Source organism: Chlorocebus sabaeus, chromosome 11, assembly GCF_047675955.1.
Source record: "Chlorocebus sabaeus isolate Y175 chromosome 11, mChlSab1.0.hap1, whole genome shotgun sequence".
Lineage (NCBI taxonomy): Eukaryota > Metazoa > Chordata > Mammalia > Primates > Cercopithecidae > Chlorocebus > Chlorocebus sabaeus.
This window is the reverse complement of record NC_132914.1, coordinates 356,861-377,420: the sequence shown is the minus strand read 5'-3', so window position 1 is coordinate 377,420 and position 20,560 is coordinate 356,861. Positions and strand designations below refer to the sequence as shown.

The window sequence follows — 20,560 nt, the reverse complement described above, 5'->3', positions numbered from 1 at the left end:
TAAGCCCTGCTCATTCCAGAGTCCCCAGAAGCACCCATCAGCCTTGGCCGTCTCCAGCATGAGCCTCCTCTTCACTCCCTGAGCATAAGCTTCTGCCCGCACCGTGCCCTCTTTTTTCCCTCCCCTTCTCTCACTCTCTGCCCTGTTGCTTCTCTTCTTTTGCAGCATCTACCAGCACTCCTAATCCCCACTTTCCAGCCTTCTGTGCTGCCCTGGAATCCTCATGGAGAGCTGAGTGTGGGCAGTTTACCAAATCCATCCTGCAGCCTCCACCCAGGGCGGCCCGGAGTCTTCTCTCCTCATCGGTCGTCTTTAAGGTAAAGAGCACCTCACATTCCCGGGTGGTCTTTTCTGGTGTATCATCTCCCCATTTTACAGAAGACAAAACTAAGGCCCCGCGTAGGGCTTGCCCCATGCTCCCACGGCTGGGAAGAGCGGGCTTTCAGCTTCCTAGTCTTGTGAGGCCTCTCCCTGCCGCACTGGGCTCCCTTCTCTTCACTCCTGTGTGTGCACGGCGTGGCAGGGAGGTCCCTTACTCCAGTGGGGGGAGCTCCCTCCGAGCTCTCTGTACTGAGTATGGCTCTAAGTGCTTCACTACGTGTACAATGACTTCGTCTTCTCAAGCTTGGGCAATATGAACCATTATTCCATTTTTTAAAAATTACATATAAGACTGAAGTACACGAGACAGCCAGCCCTGCAGGGTGACTGCACACATCTCATTCCTTGCTGACATCTCCTGGGGCAGGTGGTTCCCTGTGCCCTCCTCTCCCCCACCCCTCCCTGGCTCTCTGCTGCTCAGTGGCTGGCACTAATGTATGTCTTCCTAGGGGCTGTGATCTTACCCAAATGGCTTGGTGGGGACCTGTGAGAGGCCAAGGGGAAACACGTGGACACAGTTAACCAGGCGTGCCTATTGGTGCATGTGTGGGCAGTCAGCACAGGGGCTCTGTGGTCACCCTGCAGGTTCAGAGCTGGCCTGGGCACAGCAGGGGCCCATATCCCTGACCTTCTGCCTTCCCCTTTCCGGTGCCTTTTGCGCCCTGTGGCAGTGGCTGGCTGACTCTCAGCAACACACACTGAATGGCTCCCGTGTGCAAGGTTGTGCTAAGGAGCTGGTGTAAGTGGCAAGCAACACAGTGTCTGTCTTGGTGGGACAGACAGGCATTAAACACAGAATCAAAAACAATTCTTTACTTATAGTCATGACTAGTTCTACGTAGGGAAACGACAGGGTTCCGGGAGAGGACAAAGGAGATATATTTCATATTGTATGTCTGGAAAGGCCTCTTTGGGGACATGGCATTTAGGCTGAGACCTGAAAGATGAGTAGGAGGCGGCCAAAGGAAGGAGAGAGGGGAGAGCTTTCAGGTGGGCTAAGGGAGGAAGCACATGCAAAGGCTTGTGGCAGGGAGGAGCTTCCAAGGACCTGGGCAGGGTCCACAAGGTTGCAACGCAGACAGTAATAGGGAGGATGGTGACTGTGGGGCTAGGCAGGCAGGCAGGGGCTCAGTCCGTCAGCTCTGTGGGTCATGAGAAGGGTTTGGGAGTTTATCCTGAACGCACTGGGACACAACAGAGGGTGTGATCAGAGGAGTGACAGGGTCCTGTTTGTTCTAAGAAGATTTCTCTGGCTCTTGGGGAGAAAATGAATGGCAGCGGGGCAGGAAACAAGACAGAAGCAGGGGCCCAAGCAGGATGCTACTGCAGAGGTCCAAGCTGGAGAAAATGGGGCTGGGGCTAAGGCAGGAGCAGGGGAAACAAACTGGATGGACGATCTCGCTGCATCTTAGAGGAAGGACAGATGGGACTCGAGATGCAGGGAATGTGGGAAGTGAGGAAAGGGACGCATCACTGGTGCATCCGGGAGCTCTGGCCGGAGCACCCAGGGCCTGGAGGTTCCGTTCTCCAGTGTGAGTGTGTCTCGGTGCAGACGTGTGCGGGAGGAGAGACGGGGTCTTCAGCCTGGGGCACATGAAGTTTGAGGTGTTCTTTCAGATGAGCCACCACACCTCCCCTGCACTGAATCACGCTCAGGAGCTTGTCTTTTTCATCTTACAAATTAAAACCCTGCCTTGAGCCCTCATTGCTCTCTAGTCACTGCCTCTTTTCTCTCCTCTTTGCTGCCTCCACCCCCTCATCTCCATTCACTCTTCAACCTGCTCCACTCAAGCATCCAATCCCAGGATCCCATGAACGCTTCCCTTGTCACGGCCACTGCTGGCTGCTATGTGGCCAAGTCCAGCGGCCTCTCTCTGTCCTCATCCCAGCCTCCTGGCAGCATCGACATGGTTAATTGCTCCCTTCTGGAAACACCGTCTTCTTGGCTTCCATCACCTCCCTCCCCAGGCGGACTCTTCCCTCCAGAGGTGCCTCTCATCCATTGCAGCTGCCCCTCCTCACTGACCTGAAACTGGGCCCCACCCCCCTCTCAACAACCACTGTCCTGGTGGCTGTCCCCATTCTAGTGGCTGCCTCCATTCCAGTGGCTCTAGATAGCTAACAGTTTAACTTGCTTGAGTAAATATTTGACAATGTCTAGTTTGATAGATTCTTCAGATGAAATGTCCCTGAATCCAGCATCTCCCTGCCCCTGAAACTGAAAATCTATACATGTTTATTTGGTAGATGGAACCAACACAGGGGGCCTGAAGCACATGCATATTCTGAATTCTCATCGGCTCGGAGACCACTGACTGTGCGCTGGCCGCCTGGCTCCCTCCCACATTGGCCATGGCCTTGCTGCTTCTCCACGGCCCTGGGCTCTGCCAACTTCTCCCCTCCCCACGCCCACAGCCACAGTTTAGGGCTTCATCCTTTGTCACCATGGCTGTTAACAGCAGTAGCCTCCTCACCAGTCTCCCTGCCTCCAAACCGTCTTCAGAGCCATCCTAGGCTGCTCATTGGTACCGTGGCTCATGCCCCTGCTCACATTTCTTCCAGGGCTTCCCAAATCCCTAGTGTGAAACCCAAGCTCCTTAGCAAAGCAAAGAAGGCCCTGTCTGCTTCCAGCTTCTCTCGCCCCTTCCCCAGTGTGGTCCTTCCTGCAGCCTGGCTCTCATGCCCACATTTTGGTGCATGCTGTTTTTTCTTCCTGCCACCCAGCCCCAACCCTGCAGGTCTCTGTTTAGCTCTCATCCTCCCTAGGAGTCTTCCCTGACCTCTGTTGTCCCCGGAACCCACCTTCTGTTCACCATTGCGTTTATCTCCCTGTGTCATAACATTTGCCTGCCTGTCTTCCCCACGAGGCTACAGGCTCCTTCAAGACACGGCAGTTCTTTCCATCTCTGCCTCCCTGGTGTATGGGCACCCAATCACTGTTTTGTGGGATGAATGAATGAGTGAGAGAGAGATGACCAGGAATGACCTCGAGCATGCTGGCCGCTGGAGAAGGAGCCTCAGTGGCCTGTGCCTTTGGAAGTTCTACCCAACAGCCCAGGATTACTCAGCCTGCTTTGCTGCCAAGATTATCCGGAGCTGACAGCGAGACCTGTGATGGACTTGCAAATGACCCCGAGGATTCCAGACCCCAGACAATGAGGCAGTGTGGCGGGCACAGACCCCCTCTTCTTCCCCCTGCACACGCAAGTGAGTGATGAGAAGTAGAGCAACTGGCACCGATTAGACTGCTTCCAGCCAAGCATGACTGGACCTGTCTCAGGAGGTGCCGCTGACTGGCGTGTGGATCACGAGTGGTACCGGTTTTGCCCAGGCTTCCCCCTCCTTCCTGTGAGCTTCTGCAGGGTCTGCAGCAAATACCTCACAAGGGTTGGGGAAAAAGGATGGATGTTCCCTGCATCTGTAGAAACAGGTACAATCTTGCATAAAATTGCTTGTTAACATCGATCTGTGTGTGGAATCAGTTTGTGTTGTTGGAAAATGAAGCGTCCTACACGCCTGTGATCAAAATGAATTTCATCATCTCCACCTTCTTTTTTTTTAGTGATAGCAAGACAGTGTCTGGCAGACAAAGGAACTGGTGGGGAGCTGAAAATAGGTAATGGTAGCAGCAGGGGTTTTTAATTGGCTGGAAGAGACGGCAAAGATCTGGCCTGAGAGGAGGTGTGTGAGCTTGTGCTCCTGGCTGAGACCAAGCCCGGGTTTCAGGATTAGGAAGGAAAACTAAACCACCTATTGCCACGGAATGTAGAAACCCTGGCTTTATTTGGCAGTTTTTGGCTTCCACAATCCAGTGAAAAAGGCCCTCTCCTCCAGAGAGTTATTTTGTTCGTCAGAACTCATAACATGCTCAACAAAGGCCAAGGCGTTCTGGAAAAGTGCAACGTGGCTAAGAAAATAGAAGAGGAGGAAACGGATGCAGGACCTGCCAGTGTTGCTGGTGATGTCATGGGGACGAAGAAACTCTCTTTTGAGGGGGCCTGCGCAGGACTGGCTGCCACTCACACCTTGAGACTCAGGTACCAAAAGAACTAAGTTCAAACTATCCTTACAGTTTAGAATCCCTGAGCTGATTTTTCTCTTGCTGGACTCGGCAGCGTTGTTTGCTGGTGGATCTCAAACTGAGGCATGCATTGGAACTGCCTGGTGGGTTTATTAGTGCACGGAGTGCTGGGCCCCAAGCCCCAGAGTCTGATTCAGTGGGCCTGGAGTGGGAACTGAAAGTTTGCATTGCTAACAAGCTTCCAAGTGAAGCTGATGCTCCTGGCCCAGGGACCACCCTTTTAGAAGCACTGCTCTATGCCAATAGCAGTGGGTGGAATAAGAAAAGGCCACGGAGCTGTTACTTCAAGTCACGTAGCCTCCTGGTGGCTCATCTCCTCACCTCAAGAATGGAGACGACACTGAGAATATCTGCTGGGCAGGGTTGTTACGAGTGTTGAAAGAGGCAGTGGGTATGAAGTTCCTGGCATACAACAGGGCTTAACTACATGTTCATTTTCATTAGGTGTGGGCTGACCCAGCTGTCAGTGGACAGGACCCCTCCCTGCCCCACCAACTAATTCTGCCTGGAATTATATCATTAGACAGCCATCCATTGGCCCTTTAAGATATGCATACACCAGAGGGAGGAAGCTAAATCTGGCTCAGACCTCTTGAGACTTGCAAATCAGCTTCTCAGCTCTGCTTTCTTCCCAAATCGAGAGGATCGGGGCATAGCAAATAAGGGGCAGAGCGAATAATGCCAAGGCAAGAGGTGGGATAGTACCTGATTTTGTTCAGTTTCTCTGCTGCTGGCCAGGAGACTAGTCATATCTTTTCCCCAGGGCCTCCGTTTCTGCCAGGGTAAAATGAGAGGGCTGGACCACTGACTGTCTAAGGGGTCTTCAGTGTCATGATTCACGACGGGGGACTGACAAGGACTGTAAAAGCAGCCGAACCACATGGGTCTCGGAACGACGCACAGAGGCTGGACGGTGCAGGGTTAAGGGCTCAGGCGATGGAGCCATTGTGCCCGGCTTCAGACCGCAGCCACTGATTAGCTCTGTGACTGTGGGCAAGCTCCCTAAGCTCTCCGCTCCTCAGTGCCTCTGTTTGGTACGGATTAGCCGCACTTCCCTCCCAGCGTCGCTGTGAAGATGGGACGAGGTTTTGCATGTAAGGCTCTCAGAACAGCACCTGTGGCACACAGCCCATGTGAGCCGCATTATATTTCATGGCCTGCTTGGTCACAAACGGCCCTCCTGGAGATACGACAGCCCTGCCCTGGAGACACGGACACCCCGGAAGCCCCTCCTAGAAGGCCCACGTCGGAGTGGCCTGTTGCAGTCACAGCTGACACACAGAGGAGACTAAGTCCTCCAGAGCAAAGGCCTGAGCAGTCAGGGAAGGACTGGGTGGCAGGTAGGTCCATTTTTATATAAAAGTCCAATTTAAATGCCAAAGTGACCAGGCCAAAGGGAGTCTCAATCCTGGACTGAAGGTCCCAAGATCTCCAGCTACAGAAGTAAGTAGGTCTTAAACTCTCACAAATGTTGACTGTTCAGGAGAATCCCTTGTCTATCTGTGGTGGGGAGTGGGGCAGGAAAGAGTGGAGAGGTGAAGGGTCAAGGCCATAATCCCAAAGACACCACTTTTGAAGATGTTCTCTTTCCACCCCTCTGGTGCTGGCAGTGTACCATTTTCAAAGCAGTGGAAATGACCCTGAATCTTCTATTCCTGCCTGCCTGCACTGGGTCTCCGTCTCTCTCTCTCTCTCTCTCTCTCTCTCTCTCTCTCTCCCCTTCCTCCCTCCCTCCTTCCCTCCCTCCCTTTCTTCCTTCCTTCCTCCCTCCCTCCCTCCTCTCTCCTCTTCTTCTCTCTCTTTCTCTCTCTCTCTCCTTCCTCCCTCCCTCCCTCCCTTCCTTCCTTCCTCCCTTCCTCCCTCCCTCCTCTCTCCTCTCTCTCTCTCCCCTTCCTCCCTCCCTCCCTCCCTTTCTTCCTCCCTCCCTCCCTCCTCTCTCTTCTTCTCTCTCTTTCTCTCTCTCTCTCTCCTTCCTCCCTCTCTCCCTTCCTTCCTTCCTCCCTCCCTCCTCTCTCCTCTTTCTCTCTCTCTCCTTCCTCCCTCCCTCCCTCTCTTCCTTCCTTTCTTCCTTCCTTCCTTCCTCCCTCCCTCCTCTCTCCTCTTCTTCTTCTCTCTCTCTCCTCCCTCCCTCCCTCCCTTCCTTCCTCCCTCCCTCCCTCCCTTCCTCCCTCCCTCCCTCCCTCCCTCCCTCCCTCCCTCCTCTCTCCTCTTCTTCTTCTCTCTTTCTCTCTCTCTCTCTCTCTCTCCTTTTTTGAGACAGGCTCCCACTCTGTTGTCCAGGCTTCCAGCCTAGAGTGCAGTGGCACAGTCACAACTCACTGCAGCTTCCATCTCCTGGGCTCAAGCGATTCCCCTGCCTTGGCCTCCCGAGTAGCTGGGACCACAGGTGCCCGCCACCACACCTGGCTATTTAAAAAAATTTTTTTTTGTAGAGATGAGGTCTCTTTTGCCCAGGCTGGAGTGCGGTGGTGCCCTAACAGCTCACAGTAGCCCTAACCTCCTAGGTTCAAGTGATTCTGATGCCTTGACCTCCCAAAGTGCTGGGACCACAGGCGTGAGCCACAATGCTTGCCTGGGCCTCTTTTTATCTCCTCCAGACACGTGAGGTCCGCCTGGGCCTGCTCTCCCCTTCCTCATGGAATTCTTCAGGAATAAGGTAACTGAGATTACACACAGCAGTGTGGGCAGGATGTTCTCAAACGATTTCTTCCTAGCAATGAAAGGCCAGAGCCTTCCAGACTGTTGAATGTGACAGACAATCTGTTTTCATTTCTAAATGTCCTCCAAGAAGAACAAATCTGTTATACTCTGGCCAACATATTTCCATGGAAATAAAATAATGGAATCTGACCCAAACGTCAAACCCTGATATGTCTTGGAATTTAACAAAGGATGGAGCAGATGCAGTGGAGGGAAGAACACGCAGGAAGCTTTCTTCCGGCAGCTCACCCCAGAAGCTGCCTTCCTGCATTTCATGGAGATGGTAGACACCAGTGCTCTCCATGTGCACGGGGTTCACACCGGAAAAATCATCCAGGCCAGAGAGAGGCCGCTCACAGCCGGCATGCAACATTCCCCATCCACTGGCCTTCAAACCTGCTGAAGCGGACATTTCAGAAAGGAAATAGAGCAGAGCCAAATTCCCCAGCCATGTGAAAACGCAGAGGGAGAGGCTCCAGCCCTAGAGGAGCCTCACCCTGGCTGCTGTCTGGCACCTGCTGCTGGCCTGCCACCGCACGGCTCTCAGCTTCTGGACCGGGCTTCCTCAGGCTGCAGGCTGCTCCCCAGACTGGGCTGACCCCCTTCCCAGCAAAGCCCAGGAAGTTCCAGCAAGTTCTTGTTGTCTGCCTAGCAGACCTGAGTCTGAGTCACGTTTGAGGGTTCCTTGTGCGCGGGGAATGGGACGGCGGGGAGGGGGCGTTCTAATGTCTGTGCTTTCAAGTAGGAAAGATAATAATGAAATAGCTAACATTTAGCCTGTAGTCCCAGCTACTCAGGAGGCTGAGGCAGGAGGCGCACTTGGGCCCAGGAGTTCAAGCTGCAGTGAGCTTTGATCATGCCACTGCCCAGTAGCCCTGGTGACAAAGAGAGATCCTGTCTCTAATAAAAAAAAAAAAAGAAAGAAAAGAGCTCACATTTACAGATAACTTACTAAGCGTCAGGCACTCATGTACATTGAAAACATTTAATTCACTTGAGACAGGTACTCTTACCAGCATTTTACTAGTGAGGAAACTGAGGCTGATTTCTCCTTTAACAACAAACAGGCTGGGTGTAGTGGCTCATGCCCGTAATCCCAGCATTTTGGGAGGCTCAGGTGGGAGCATTGTGTGAGGCTGGGAGTTTGAGACCAGCTTGGGCAACATAGTGAGACCCCCATCGCTACAAAAATATTAAACAATTAGCCAGGTGTGGTGGCACATGCCAGTGGTGCCAGCTATTCAGGAGGCCGTGGTGGGAGGTTCTCTTGAGCCTAGGAGTTTAAGGCTGCAGTGAACCATGATTGCACCACCGCACTCCAGCCTGGGCAACAGGGCAAGACTCCGTCTCAAAAAAACCAAAAGCAAAACCTTCGCAGGTAAACGCTGGAGTGGGTGTGGCTCTTTGAGCTCAGAATGCCTTCTATTACTATCATCTGATAAGGCCTGGTAAGAATACATTCCTTCTTGGAATGTGTCTTCTGTGGAAATAAGACACAAAAGGATGGAGATGTCAGCTTCCAAGAGCGCTGAGGGCCGAATTCTGAAAGCAAATGTCACAGCATTCATGATGCTCAGACAGACCAGCAGCCGAGGTGGCAGCGGCTCCCTCCCTCCCCTTCCTTTCCCCGCAGGCCTGAGAGTTGGGAAGCGCACCCTCCCCCCTGAGAGGCTTTCTCAGCGGCTGCTGCCTGGGAGAGTGCTGGGGTTTGGGCTGTTTTAGTCTCCAAGGGGATGGGTGATTTATATCCTTTTATTCAGCAAACAGCTTTGTACAGAACGAATGCCACTTGCTAAATGTCACCAGGCAGGGACAGGGGAGCCGCACAGAATCCCAATGAAGCCTTCCAGGCCTGGGCAAAATGGCACCTGGTGACTTGGTTAGTGTGTGTGTTTTCTCTGGCGGGAGTAAGGAAGAGACAGTGATTCTGAAATCCAGACTGGCTGGCCAGAGTGGCAGGGAAACGCAGAGATTCCAGCGCCCACCTCCGCTGCCAGTACCTGCCACTTCCTGCTTGTCCATCTGCTCCCTGCCCTTTGCAGGAGAGGGTCCTCTCCACCTCGGAGAAAAGCGAGGCAGTCGGTGACCTATGGACTTTGGGGAGTGGCTCCTTTCTGTGGCACTGAGTCAGCATGTCAGGGCCTCTGGGCCCAGGCCTGCATGGCTACACAGTCAAGCATGAGGGATTGCGGCTTTCATCAGGGCACATCAGGGCTCAGCTCTGCACTCAACCCGGCCCAAGCCAGGGTTCTGGCTGGAGGCCCCTTGGTCCTCTCACTCTCTTTTCCTTTTTTTTTTTTTGAGACGGAGTCTCGCTCTGTCGCCCAGGCTGGAGTGCAGTGGCCGGATCTCAGCTCACTGCAAGCTCCACCTCCCAGGTTCATGCCATTCTCCTGCCTCAGCCTTCCGAGTAGCTGGGACTACAGGCGCCCGTCACCTTGCCCGGCTAGTTTTTTGTATTTTTTTTTAGTGGAGACGGGGTTTCACCGTGTTAGCCAGGATGGTCTCGATCTCCTGACCTCGTGATCCGCCCGTCTCGGCCTCCCAAAGTGCTGGGATTACAGGCTTGAGCCACCGCGCCCGGCCCCTCACTCTCTTTTCATGCTCCTCCTCCTCACCTCTCCCCATGCACACCTAGGTCTGTAAGTTCCCTGAGACTGTGAGCCATGCTGCTTCACACACACACACACACACACACACACACGGGTGCCCAGCGTGGCCCCATTCTCAACACACAACAAATAAGTGCTTGATGTTTGTTGAATGAATAATAAACGGCCAACTCATTCCCCCATGAGCCCTGGCACCTCAGCACTGCCCTGGGGCCTGCGGGCTGCTCTGGCAGGATGCCAAAGCATGCGTCAGTGTTTAGGGCAGTGCTACCAAGGCACTAAGAGATGGGAAAGGTGGTAGAGTCTCAGGACTTGGAGAAACCTTTGCAATCACATTGCCCAACCCTCTCATTTTACAGATGAGGACACCGAGGCCCAGAGAGGTGACCTGTCAAAGCCACACAGCACAGAGGAGCAGAGCCTGGGTCCAGCTATTTCTCCGATCTCACCACCCTGCCTCTTCTCACTGGAAGAGTGTACCAAGGCGGGAGTCTGGCCCCTACCCATCCCGAGCCTGATCCCTGCCTAAGGGGGTTAGCCCAGCCCCCAGCCCGGCTCCTCTCCTCAGCACAGGCTGCAGCCACTGCTCCAGGCCTCCAGCCCACAGCCCACACACCCAGTCTTCCAGGGAGGGGGGCAATTCGTTTTCACTCTGCCACTCAGCACCACCTGGGCTGCAGGAAAACACGGCGTTCCCCGCACTCCAGATCAATGTGGGCCTCGCAGGTTAGAATTTAGGGCACAGACCACATGGAGACTGGGAAAGACAGAAGGAAACAGACAACAGTCAGGGCCTGTGGGTGAAGCAGAGTCACTCCTGCCCCCAGAGCAGAGACACACAGGAGGGGTTCCTGGGGCGACGGGGCCAGCACCTCACCCTGGCTTGGGGAGGAATGGACTGGGACAACAGCGCATGAAAGCCAGAGAGCTGAGCCGTCTAGGGGACACAGAAAAGGAAGGGTGTGAGGAAATGCCGTCTTTCCCCTTCTGCAACCTAGGTGTATCCTGGATCCCAGAATCACCTCCATGGGCCCCCACAGCAGTGCTGGGGAGAGTAAGGGAAGCCTGAGGGAGAAGAGAAAGGAGGTGAGAGGGAGACACTGCCTAGCATTGGCTCTCTTTCCTCTTTGAGGCCCGCAGAGGGTCTCCACCAGCAGCTCCAGGAGGGATGATAAATTGTCAAAAGCCACCAAGAGTCAGGGCAGGAGCTCAGTTCTGCCCAGCTGAGGGCGGTACAGGGAGTTCAAGGTCCCTGAGCGGATCCCAGCCCTCACTCACTGAACTCAGTCAGATAACCACCACATCAGTGGATTTAGAAACGTGACAGGGATTTCAGAGGGCAATGGGTCCAGCCCTTACAACCCAGCACCGCTCTGCAGGCAAGGAAACACAGGCCCAGAGGACAGGGGCTTCTTCACGTGGGCACACGGCACCAAGACAGCTCCATGAATAGAAGCTAAATCTCCGAACTCCCACTCCAGGGGTGCTGACGACTGGGTGGGTGACTCCCTCAGCGTCCAAACCCTCTCTGGCAGTCCCTTGCTGCTCCAGGGACCAGTACGAAAGGGAGAGCTCCTCCCAGGGCCTCCGGGGAGACACTTCTGCCGACCATCCCCAAGGAGAAAGAGGAGAGATAAATGGGGGAGGGTCCCTAAGAATGGTGACCTTCAAGGAGGAGGCCAACCTAGGGGACTAGTGGAAGCCAGAAAGAGCAGGGGGGCATGGCAGGGGCTGCAGCCGACGTCCCAGGGAAGGAGTAGCTGCAAGGCCCTGCCCCTCAGCCTCAGAGGAGCGCCAACCCTGCCCTGCCATTCTGGACAAGGTGTGAGTGTGAAGAGACTCTTGCCTGTCCGCACTATCAAGGCTGAGCGGGGGCAAAGGCAGCCCCCTTGGGGTCCCCACCCTGTCACTGGACTTTAAAACCATTTTCTTTGGTTTTAAACAAACAGTTTTTCTTTGGTCATGATTTTGTCGGTTGACTTATCTTTATGGAATTGTAGTATTTTCCTGCTCTAAAACCCTCAGTCTAACCCCTTCTTCTTTCTGCCTCACATTTTTGCCTCCAGCGATATGGGAATGAACCTTGGAGAATGGGTGGGTCCTGGGGGAGGGGGGCTGAGGGGCTCTTCACCAGGCAGAGATGAACCCCAGTGCTGACACAGATCCTTTCCTTTTCCTGGTTTCTCCTGCCCTGGAGGGTGGCACACAGAAAGGGCTCTTTGTCTCTTTGGACCGTTTCTGTATCCCTGGTGCCTCAAATGGAGCCTGGCCTGGAGCGAACTCCATCAATGACTCTGACGGGAGACAGGGCTCCGGCCCACTGGGGTGACGGGCTAAAGAGGAGATTCTGGTTCCTGTGGACAATCTGGAAGCTGGAAGCTGTTAGAACTGGAGCGAGGATTTCACCAGGGAGCTCACGGAGACAGCCCGGGCAGGTGGGGTGTGGGAAGGAGTGGGGGAGCCCGGAGCGCAGGGACTCACTCCAGCACGTCGCGGTTGAACTGCTTCTTGCTGTTGCCCAGGAACTCGCCAATCATCTGGCGGCTGAGGCCCTTTCGCTGGAGGAGGAAATGGGCCACACCAATGGGGGTGTCCGGGATGAAGCCGCGGGAGATCAGGAACTGGATGCCCTTGTCCGGGTTTCTGGAGGTGGGGAGAGTGGGGAGAAGCAGTAGAGAGAGAGCTGAAGCCATCCATGACTCTTTCCTCCCTGTCTTCCACCCATGGAAGTGCCCAGAGGTTCCTTGGAAATCCAGTTCCCCATGGAAGCATCTCTAACCAGAGCCTCAACCCACTGAATGTCCTCACGCAGGGGATGGTGTGTGACCAGGAGGAGGACAGGGGAGGTCTGCAAACAAAGCGAATTCCAGAGCAGGTGGAGGAGAAGGACCCTTCTCTGTCCCTGCCTCCTGGGTCTTACTCCAGGCCTGCCCTTCCCCCTACCCATATCCTGTTGTCAATATGCAGGTCCCCACCGCCGATGCCCCAACCTGGAGACAGGGTGGGAGAAACAGAGGTGGGACCTCCGCCACACCCCTCTTTCCTTTGCAAGCTTTGAAGCCATGCTCCTGCCTGAGCTATTTCTCACAGGTCCAGGAGGAGGTAAGTGCAGAAACACAAGGTAAGCACTCAGAACCTTCCATAGCATTTCAACATTTCCGGGACTACCGGGCTGTTTGTCCTAGCAACTCATTTTTATTGTATTTTACAAACGTATTAGCCCACAATGTATTTTCAGAAAGGTGTGGGGGAACAAAACTGGTCCTTCGCTATGGGTAGTTTAAGAATTACTGCCTTGGGGGAGACGAGTATCTGTGTGAGTTTTCATGTGCGTGAAGAAGTGACACTGTGGAAGTGGGGGTGGTTTAGCATCAGATCCGCCTTCCCCTAGGTCTGCCGAGTACTAGCTCTTTCATCGTGGGCAACTCGCCTTACTGGTGTGAGCCGGCTTCCTTTTCTGTAAAACAGCACCGTAGCACCTCTGTGTAGATACTGCTGGGAGGATTATAGATGCTTTATGTAAGGTGAACTATTAACAGTGGCTACTTCCTCTAGAATAGAGACCTCTTGAGGCCAGGGGATATGTCTTACTCCCCTCTGTGGTCACAGTGCCTGGCACCCGATAAATAACAGCCAAATGAATGGATGAACATGCATTAGGGCCAGAGAGAGACGCTCTTGGCTTGCGGTTATGAAGGGGCGAGTGGAGGATGGAGGCGAGTGCCTCATGGACTTGACATTTCCATGGGAGGGGCAGGTGTGCTTCCTTTTCTCTGCTTGGGACTGGCTGTATACATTCCGCGCAGGACCAGTCCGGGTCTCATCGGGGTCTCTGAGCTGTGGCAGTCGGTCATTTCTCCCCTGTTCTCTTTCTACTCTGCCTCTGCCTGCTTCACTCTCTCTTCCTGGTAGTCCTCCCCTCTCCTGCTGTCTGCCGAATTCCTTACAAGGCGCCTCTCCTCCCTCCCCCACCCAGCCCCGCATTTCATCAACCTGGGAGCTAATGCGTTTTCCCTGGCTTCATATTCCACCCGAATGATTGCTGCTTAATCCTCAAACCGCCTGGACTGTTATTTACTAAATACTGTCTTTTCTTTCACATTCTCTTACTTTTCAAACCCTAGCTTCATCTTAAACTGTAACAGTTGTGAAAGCATGTGTTTGATGTGTTATTTTTTCCCTTTAATCTCTCTTAAAATAAACTCAGAATGATTAAAAATAAAATGCGTACTTCCTAAACATGACCCCAGGGATCAGGCAAGGCACAGATGCGCCTGGAGGGCCCTGGGACGACAGGGGCAGTCACCTGGTGCCCTGCTTGGTGGAGGGGAGGTGTCCCCCCTCCTTTCCTTCCCTCCCTCCCAGAACCTCCAGGACTCCGGGCTGGGGGCCAGGGCTGACTTACATGTTGAACAGGTTGAGGCCGATGCGGTAGAGCCGCTTGCGCAGGGTGTCGGTGGAGAGGGTGGGCGACTTGCAGCTGGCGGGGTTCTCGCAGTGGTAGCGCGGCAGGCTCAGGATCATGGCCTGCAGGGCGTCCTTGGAGGCGGAGGCCGACACCTCCGAGCCTGACTTGGCGGACTTGGTGGACGTGCTGCTGCTGCTCAGCTGCTCCAGGTCGCCTGCCTCAGCCTCGGCCCCTTTCCCCAGGTCTGCTGCCTCCTCCTCCTCCTCCTCCTCCTCTGCTTTGGCTGCTGCGGCTTCATCCACCGCCCCCCCAGCCCCAGCCTCGGTGCATGAGTCCTCCGCGGACGCGTCCCCCCGGCCCACAGCGGGGGCTTCCGGAGCCTCCTGCCCGGGGGTCCCGCCCTGCTCGGCTTTGCCCGCCGCGGGCTCCGCTGTGGCCTGGGCCGTCTGAGCGCCCAGGCAGTTGGCCACCGACAGAGCCGTGGCGGAGGAGACGGATATGTTCTGGTGGGCGATCTGCACCGTGACGTCCCGGAAAGCCATCATGAGGGTGCCGCTGTGGGGGGGCAGGCCGGGGGTCTCCGCGACCTCATCCCCCGGCCCGGGGCCTGCGCTCTCCGGCTCCCGCATCTCGGCCTCCAGGCCTGGGGGCCCCGCGGCCGCCTGCAGGGCCTGGTGGAGCTGGTACGCGCCGGTCTCCTGCAGGGAGCACATGGTCTTGAGGCTCCAGGTGCTGAGCGCGTCGTCGATGGACTTGGCCAGGGACTGCACCTGCTCGGTGAAGGAGTCCTCCAGCTCGGTGAGGGTGCCCGCGAAGGTGGGCGGCAGGGAGGGCGCGCGCACCAGCGGCAGCCCCATGAGGCCGTAGCCCTCCATGAGCGCTTTCTCGGCCGCCAGGCTCTCGGCCGCGGGTGCCCGCACCTTGCGCAGGGAGATCCGCCGCGGCAGGCGGCTCTCCAGAAGCGAGTTGCGGATTTTCTCAAAGTTCTTGCTGAGCTGGTATTGGCGGAAGGCGGTTTGGATGGTGCAAGCGGCGCGCCGGGACACCAGGTGACCCCCGTACTTATGTTCTAGCATTTCAATCTGCAAGGACAAGACAGAGAGGAGGAAGGACTCAGAGGGGAAAGGTGGTCAGCCCCTCTGAGGGGTGGTGGAGTCACCCGGCCGAACTTGGGTGGGCCCAGGAATGGACAGTGGGGGGCTCCTGGGCAGCTCAAGTCTGAACCGCCTAGCATGTCACGGCCACACGGCAGGACTCCTAGAGGTGTAGGATGGAGGGGTCCGTTCTGGGGACTGGTAATGTCCCAAGGGCAAGGAGGGAGGTGCTGTGTATCGTGGACAGATTTTGATGCTGTGGCGGGTATTACAAAATGCTGATGGACGGGCACAGTAGCTCAGGCCTGCAGTCCTAGCATCTTGGGAGGCTAAGGAGAGAAGATTGAGATTAGGAGTTTGAGACCAGGCTGGGCAACACAGCTAGACCTTGTCTTTCTCTAAAACAAACGAACAAACAAACAAGCAAAAAAACATAAAATAAAATTAACTGGGTGTCCTGGTGTGCGCCTGTGGTCTTCAGCTACTGGGAAGGCTGAGGTAGGAGGACTGCTTGAGCCCAAGGAGTTGGAGGTTACAGTGAGCTATGACTGTACCACAGCACTCCAGCCTGGGCAAAAAAGTGAGACTTTGTGTCTGTTTTTTTTTTAAGTTCATGTTGCACACAGAAGTATTTATGGGTAAAATGCATGACACCTTGAATATGTGTTAAAATACTCTGTCAAAAATGTGGAAGAATTAGAGTAGATGACACAATATTAATACTAATAAATATTAATAAAATGGTTACAGCTGGATGATAGCTGGGGGGCGTTCATAACACTGTTGTTTCTACTTTTGTGCACACTTTAAAAATAATAAACAACGAAAAACAGAAATGCTAAAAACACCTCACAGCTCCTCGTGTTTCCCCACTCCTCCTCCCCAGCAGCCATGTCTCTGTGTTGGTTTTTTTCCCTGGGAACATCAGAAGGGTCGGGATTTGGGTTGGACCATCTGTGTGTTCCCAGGACATAGTCAGTTGCTCAGTAAATGTGGCTTTGCTAAAAAGTTGAGTCGGTGTCTCATGAAGGGGGGTCCCTCCAGGCCACCATTACCAAGAGTTCCCCAATTTGAGTCACCTCTGTTCTTATGGTGGGAGCTGTCCAACCAGGCAGGGCTGGGTGGGGGTGGCTTGGGAGCATGGCACCTCACCTTGGCAGATCTGATCCCAGGAAAACTTCTGTCAGGGGGCCAGTGTGCCTCCCCCCGGCTCTGTCCTCCTGTCCACGGGCTTTCTCCTCTCAGGTTGCTACACTCTCACTTTTCCTCCCTATTGAAACTTCTCAGGAAAGGACAGGGAAGGTATGACTGAGCCACGCCCCCAGAGGCTTCTGCCTGTCAGTGAGGGACAAGGCCTGTGAGAAGGTGATGGGCTTAAATGGTGGCATCCTAGACTCTGATCAGCCGTCAGAGAAGTTTGGGAAGTGAGAGTGTTCCCGGTCCCTGAAATTACGTCCCATTCACAACCAGACATGCCAGGTACACATGGCGTCCTTCCCGAATGAAGAATCGGGATGGGTGCGTTGAGATGAACGACTGAAGGCAAGAACGACGACGTCACTCCCGTGTTCTCCAGGGATCGTGGGTCGGGAGGGGTACAGATAGAAAGCCCACACTTCATCCCTCAGCACAATACTTCACCTGCTTCCTGCTCCATGGAGCCCCCAAAGGCTGCAGCCAGAATGAATGCCTGCCTCCCACAGCCCAGCCGTGCCCTCTGCTCCCTTCCTGCCGGGCGTGATGGGTGCCCCACTACCAGGCTAGCAGCAGTACCCTCTTAGCTCAAGAGACCTTGAGGATACAACCCCAATCCACAAAGGCAATCCCAGGTAAAACGGGGCATCCTCAGCATCCTCAGGGCTTGTCTTCAGTGCTTCCAGCCTGGCCATTCAGTGCCTTCCCCATTCCCAAACCTGGGGACATCATTCTGTCTCCCCCAGCTTCCAGCCTGGCCATTCAGTGCCCTTCCCATTCCCACACCTGGGGACATCATTCTGTCTCCCCCAGCTTCCAGCCTGGCCATTCAGTGCCCTTCCCATTCCCACACCTGGGGACATCATTCTGTCTCCCCCAGCATCCAACTCTACCCTCGGAGATAGTTGGAACTCATGCAGATTCATGTGTAAATGGCGACTAAGGCTTCCTATATGGCTTCTCTCAAAGCTACTTGCATTCCATAAGGGACAAGGCCCTGAGCAGGAAGAAGCTCCCAGTGCTATCACAATCCCCCATTGGAGGGGTCTTCAAGGTGCTCTAAACCACACCAAGGGTATTCCTCATCTACTGCTGTGCAGCACATTACCACACATCCAACCACTTAAAGCAGCACCTGTTTATTTCTCATGTTGCTCTGTGAATCTAGTCTGGGCACGGCTCATCTGGGTTATCTGCTCAGGATCTCACCAGGCTGAAACCAAGATAGCACTCAGGGCTGCAGTATCATCTAAGGTGTGGGGTCCTCCTTTGAGCTCACTCTTGTTGGCACAGTTCAGCTCCTGTAATCACAGGACTTAGGCCCTCAGTCACTAGAGGTTGCCTGCTGTCCCGTGGCACGTGGCTCTCTTCATCACCTGATAGCTCAGTCCTTCAAGGCCAACAGGACAGTGTCTGTCTGGGGCTTCAGCTTCATTTATAGGGCGGACCTGACTAGCTCAGACCCACCCTGGATGACGTTTCTTTTTATGAACTCAAAAGCAACCAAATGGCAACCTAATCATCAGAGTGATGTCCCATCACATTCGCTCATCCTGCCCATACTCAACGGAAGGGGATTATAGAGGATGTGTACACTGGCGTGAAGGGGACTTGAGGGCCATCTTAGAATTCTGCCCACGGTATGAACTGGACAGCTGCCCACTTGATCTTTACCAGATATGACCTCAGGCACCCATAAGAGACACAGACACTTGCCTCTGAGGCATTCTGTTCCTGCCCCTGCAGAAATACTATAGCCTGGCTCATTCTCCCTGCTGAACTTGGACACATTTCCTGAGGCCTGGAATAGGGACTTGACTTTGGTTCAGGCAGGAAAGTCCTCCCCCAGGGGAAACGTAGAGAGGAAGGGGACTGAGCACTAAACTGGCTCTTTTTCTCTCAATCTCTGTCAACCTTACTCAAGCACCACAAGAAACTGACAGATTTCCCATTTCTTTTTTTTTGAGATGAAGTCCCGCTCTGTCACCCAGGCTAGAGTACAGTGGCACAATCTCGGCTCACCATAACCTCCGCCTCCTGGGTTCACGCGATTCTCCTGCCTCAGCCTCCAGAGTAGCTGAGATTACAGGTGTGCGCCACTGTGCCTGGCTAACTTTTGTATTTTTTTTTAGTAGAGACGGGGTTCTGCCATGCTGGCCAGGCTGGTCTTGAACTCCTGGCGCCTGGGTGATCCGCCCGCCTCGGCCTCCCGAAGTGCTGGGATTACAGGTGTGAGCTGCTGCACCCGGCCAGATTTCACATTTCTTTCTCATCTGGCCTATTTGTACTTCTAGGGAAACCCCAGGCCCAAGAACATTCTTCTGCAGCACGAGATGCTATTGGCAACACACAGAAGGTATGAAATCCATTGCTCGAGATGCTCCCAAAACGGTGATGGGTTCCAGGCCCTTGGCATGGTGTCATCCTGCTTGAAGGCAGAAGACTAGCTGATATAACCCTAGGAGACTCCGTCTACTACCGGGCGATGTCTATACTTCACCCAAGCAGGAAAGAAAACCAGATTTCACGTTCTTGAATCTGTCCCATCACATCCTCCACTAAACATCAAGCCCCACGAGGGCAGATTTTGCCCTCCACGGTCACTGCTGTCTCCTCTAACGCTTGGACAGTGCCCAGCACATAGTAGGTCTTCAATGAGTATGTACTGGACAAATTAATTCCAAAGTTATATTTGTGACTCTCAAAACCCTTCCTAATCTGACCCACAGCAGATGCTCTCCCGCTCCTGCCTCCTTTGTGTGTTCAGCTCACCCCACGGGTGCTCTTTCTACTCCTGTTTCTTTCTTTCTATCTGCAGCTTTGCACCTGGCCACAGATCTTCCCAGATCTCCCCAGGCTACAACGTAACTCTGCTGACTCCACTGCCTCTGGGGCACTAGCCCGTTCCCTTTATTCCTATTTTCCACTGAACCTCTAGGAACACTAGCCTCTGCCTCACTCCAGGAGCAAATGCCAGATACTGACCCAACTCTGCCCTGAGCCCTGTGCTCTGGCTCCTGCTGCCTCCCGTCTCAGTCAAGGGCGAGAGATGTTAAACTCATCCAAGGCCCATCAGCAGGGAAGAGGCAGATCTGGGGCTTGTCACTCAGCCCAAGGGCCTCCTCAGCCTCCCTCCCCACTCCTTTCTGCAGCTCTCCCCAGTGCTTATTACTCAGTCTATCCTGGGTGTCCTGTCTCCCTACAACCCCTTAATCCTGTATTCTGGCCACAAAACCCCTACGTGCACTGGTTACGAGTCACATGGGTGCCGCTGCCAGTCTCCACACACGTTTTAATTTTCCTCGTACACTCTGGACGTCGTCCGTAGCTTCTGTGGTGGACATCATCAGAGGAGCCCGTGACAGGTGATAATTAACAATGAATTAAGAGGGGAGCTGTGTCAGACAGAGCCTTCCGGGTCACTCTGCACAGGCTCCCCAGGTTGACACCTTCTCAGCCCTGTCTGCCTTCCCTCTGAGGACCCAGTGCCTTCTCTTCACTTCACTCTGCTTCGATGGGCCGGTGAGCAAGTGGCAAATACGGGGAATGGCCAGCCCCAGATCCCTGCTGATTGGCCTTGGATGAATTTCACATCTTTGACTTTCAGTTTTCATATCTATTAAGTGGGGCTTATCTTGCTGACCCTGTATCTTCTCGTGAGGATGAAATTATTTCATGTAGCACCCAGCACGGAGCAGGAGCTTACTACGTGGTAACTGCTTCATGGTGACAGTGATAATGATGGGAACGACTCTCAGGTCTCCATTCCTAGCCTTGATCCTAGACCCACATTTCCAACAGCTTGTGGATCCTCTGTCCATCGAGACTGTTTTCCCTGCCTCACCCAAACCAGCTCTTGTTGACTTCCTTATTGGCCTGACCAGCACCCAGCATGGGAAACTCGCCTTGTCCTGGGGTTTTCGTTTGTCCTGTCCACTGTTTGTCAGCCGCCTGTAGCTCCTGGGCCCCACCCCTAGACCTTTTGCGATCACCCATCTTCCTTCCAGAATGTCACCACACAGGGCTCTCTGTCTTCCCACTTGGACGATGTCCGCAGCATCCTTACTATCTCTGTGTCCTTCTTACTCCC

At 54.3% G+C, this 20,560-nt stretch overlaps 1 protein-coding gene across 8 annotated transcripts in view; it reads right to left on the bottom strand.

Moving 5' to 3' along the window:
• The window catches only part of IQSEC3 (IQ motif and Sec7 domain ArfGEF 3), a 118,942-nt gene that overhangs the window by 28,672 nt on the left and 69,710 nt on the right, over positions 1–20,560 (bottom strand). For all 8 annotated transcript variants that reach the window (XR_012094420.1, XM_007967076.3, XM_007967077.3 and 5 more), the window contains exons 4-5: positions 14,180–15,264; positions 12,256–12,417 (exon numbers count right to left, since the gene is read on the bottom strand). Coding sequence is in view for 7 of the 8 variants with exons in the window: in XM_007967076.3 (XP_007965267.3) it covers positions 12,256–12,417; positions 14,180–15,264 (1,247 nt within the window). In the remaining variant the exon portion in view is untranslated. The remainder of the gene's footprint in view (positions 1–12,255; positions 12,418–14,179; positions 15,265–20,560) is intronic.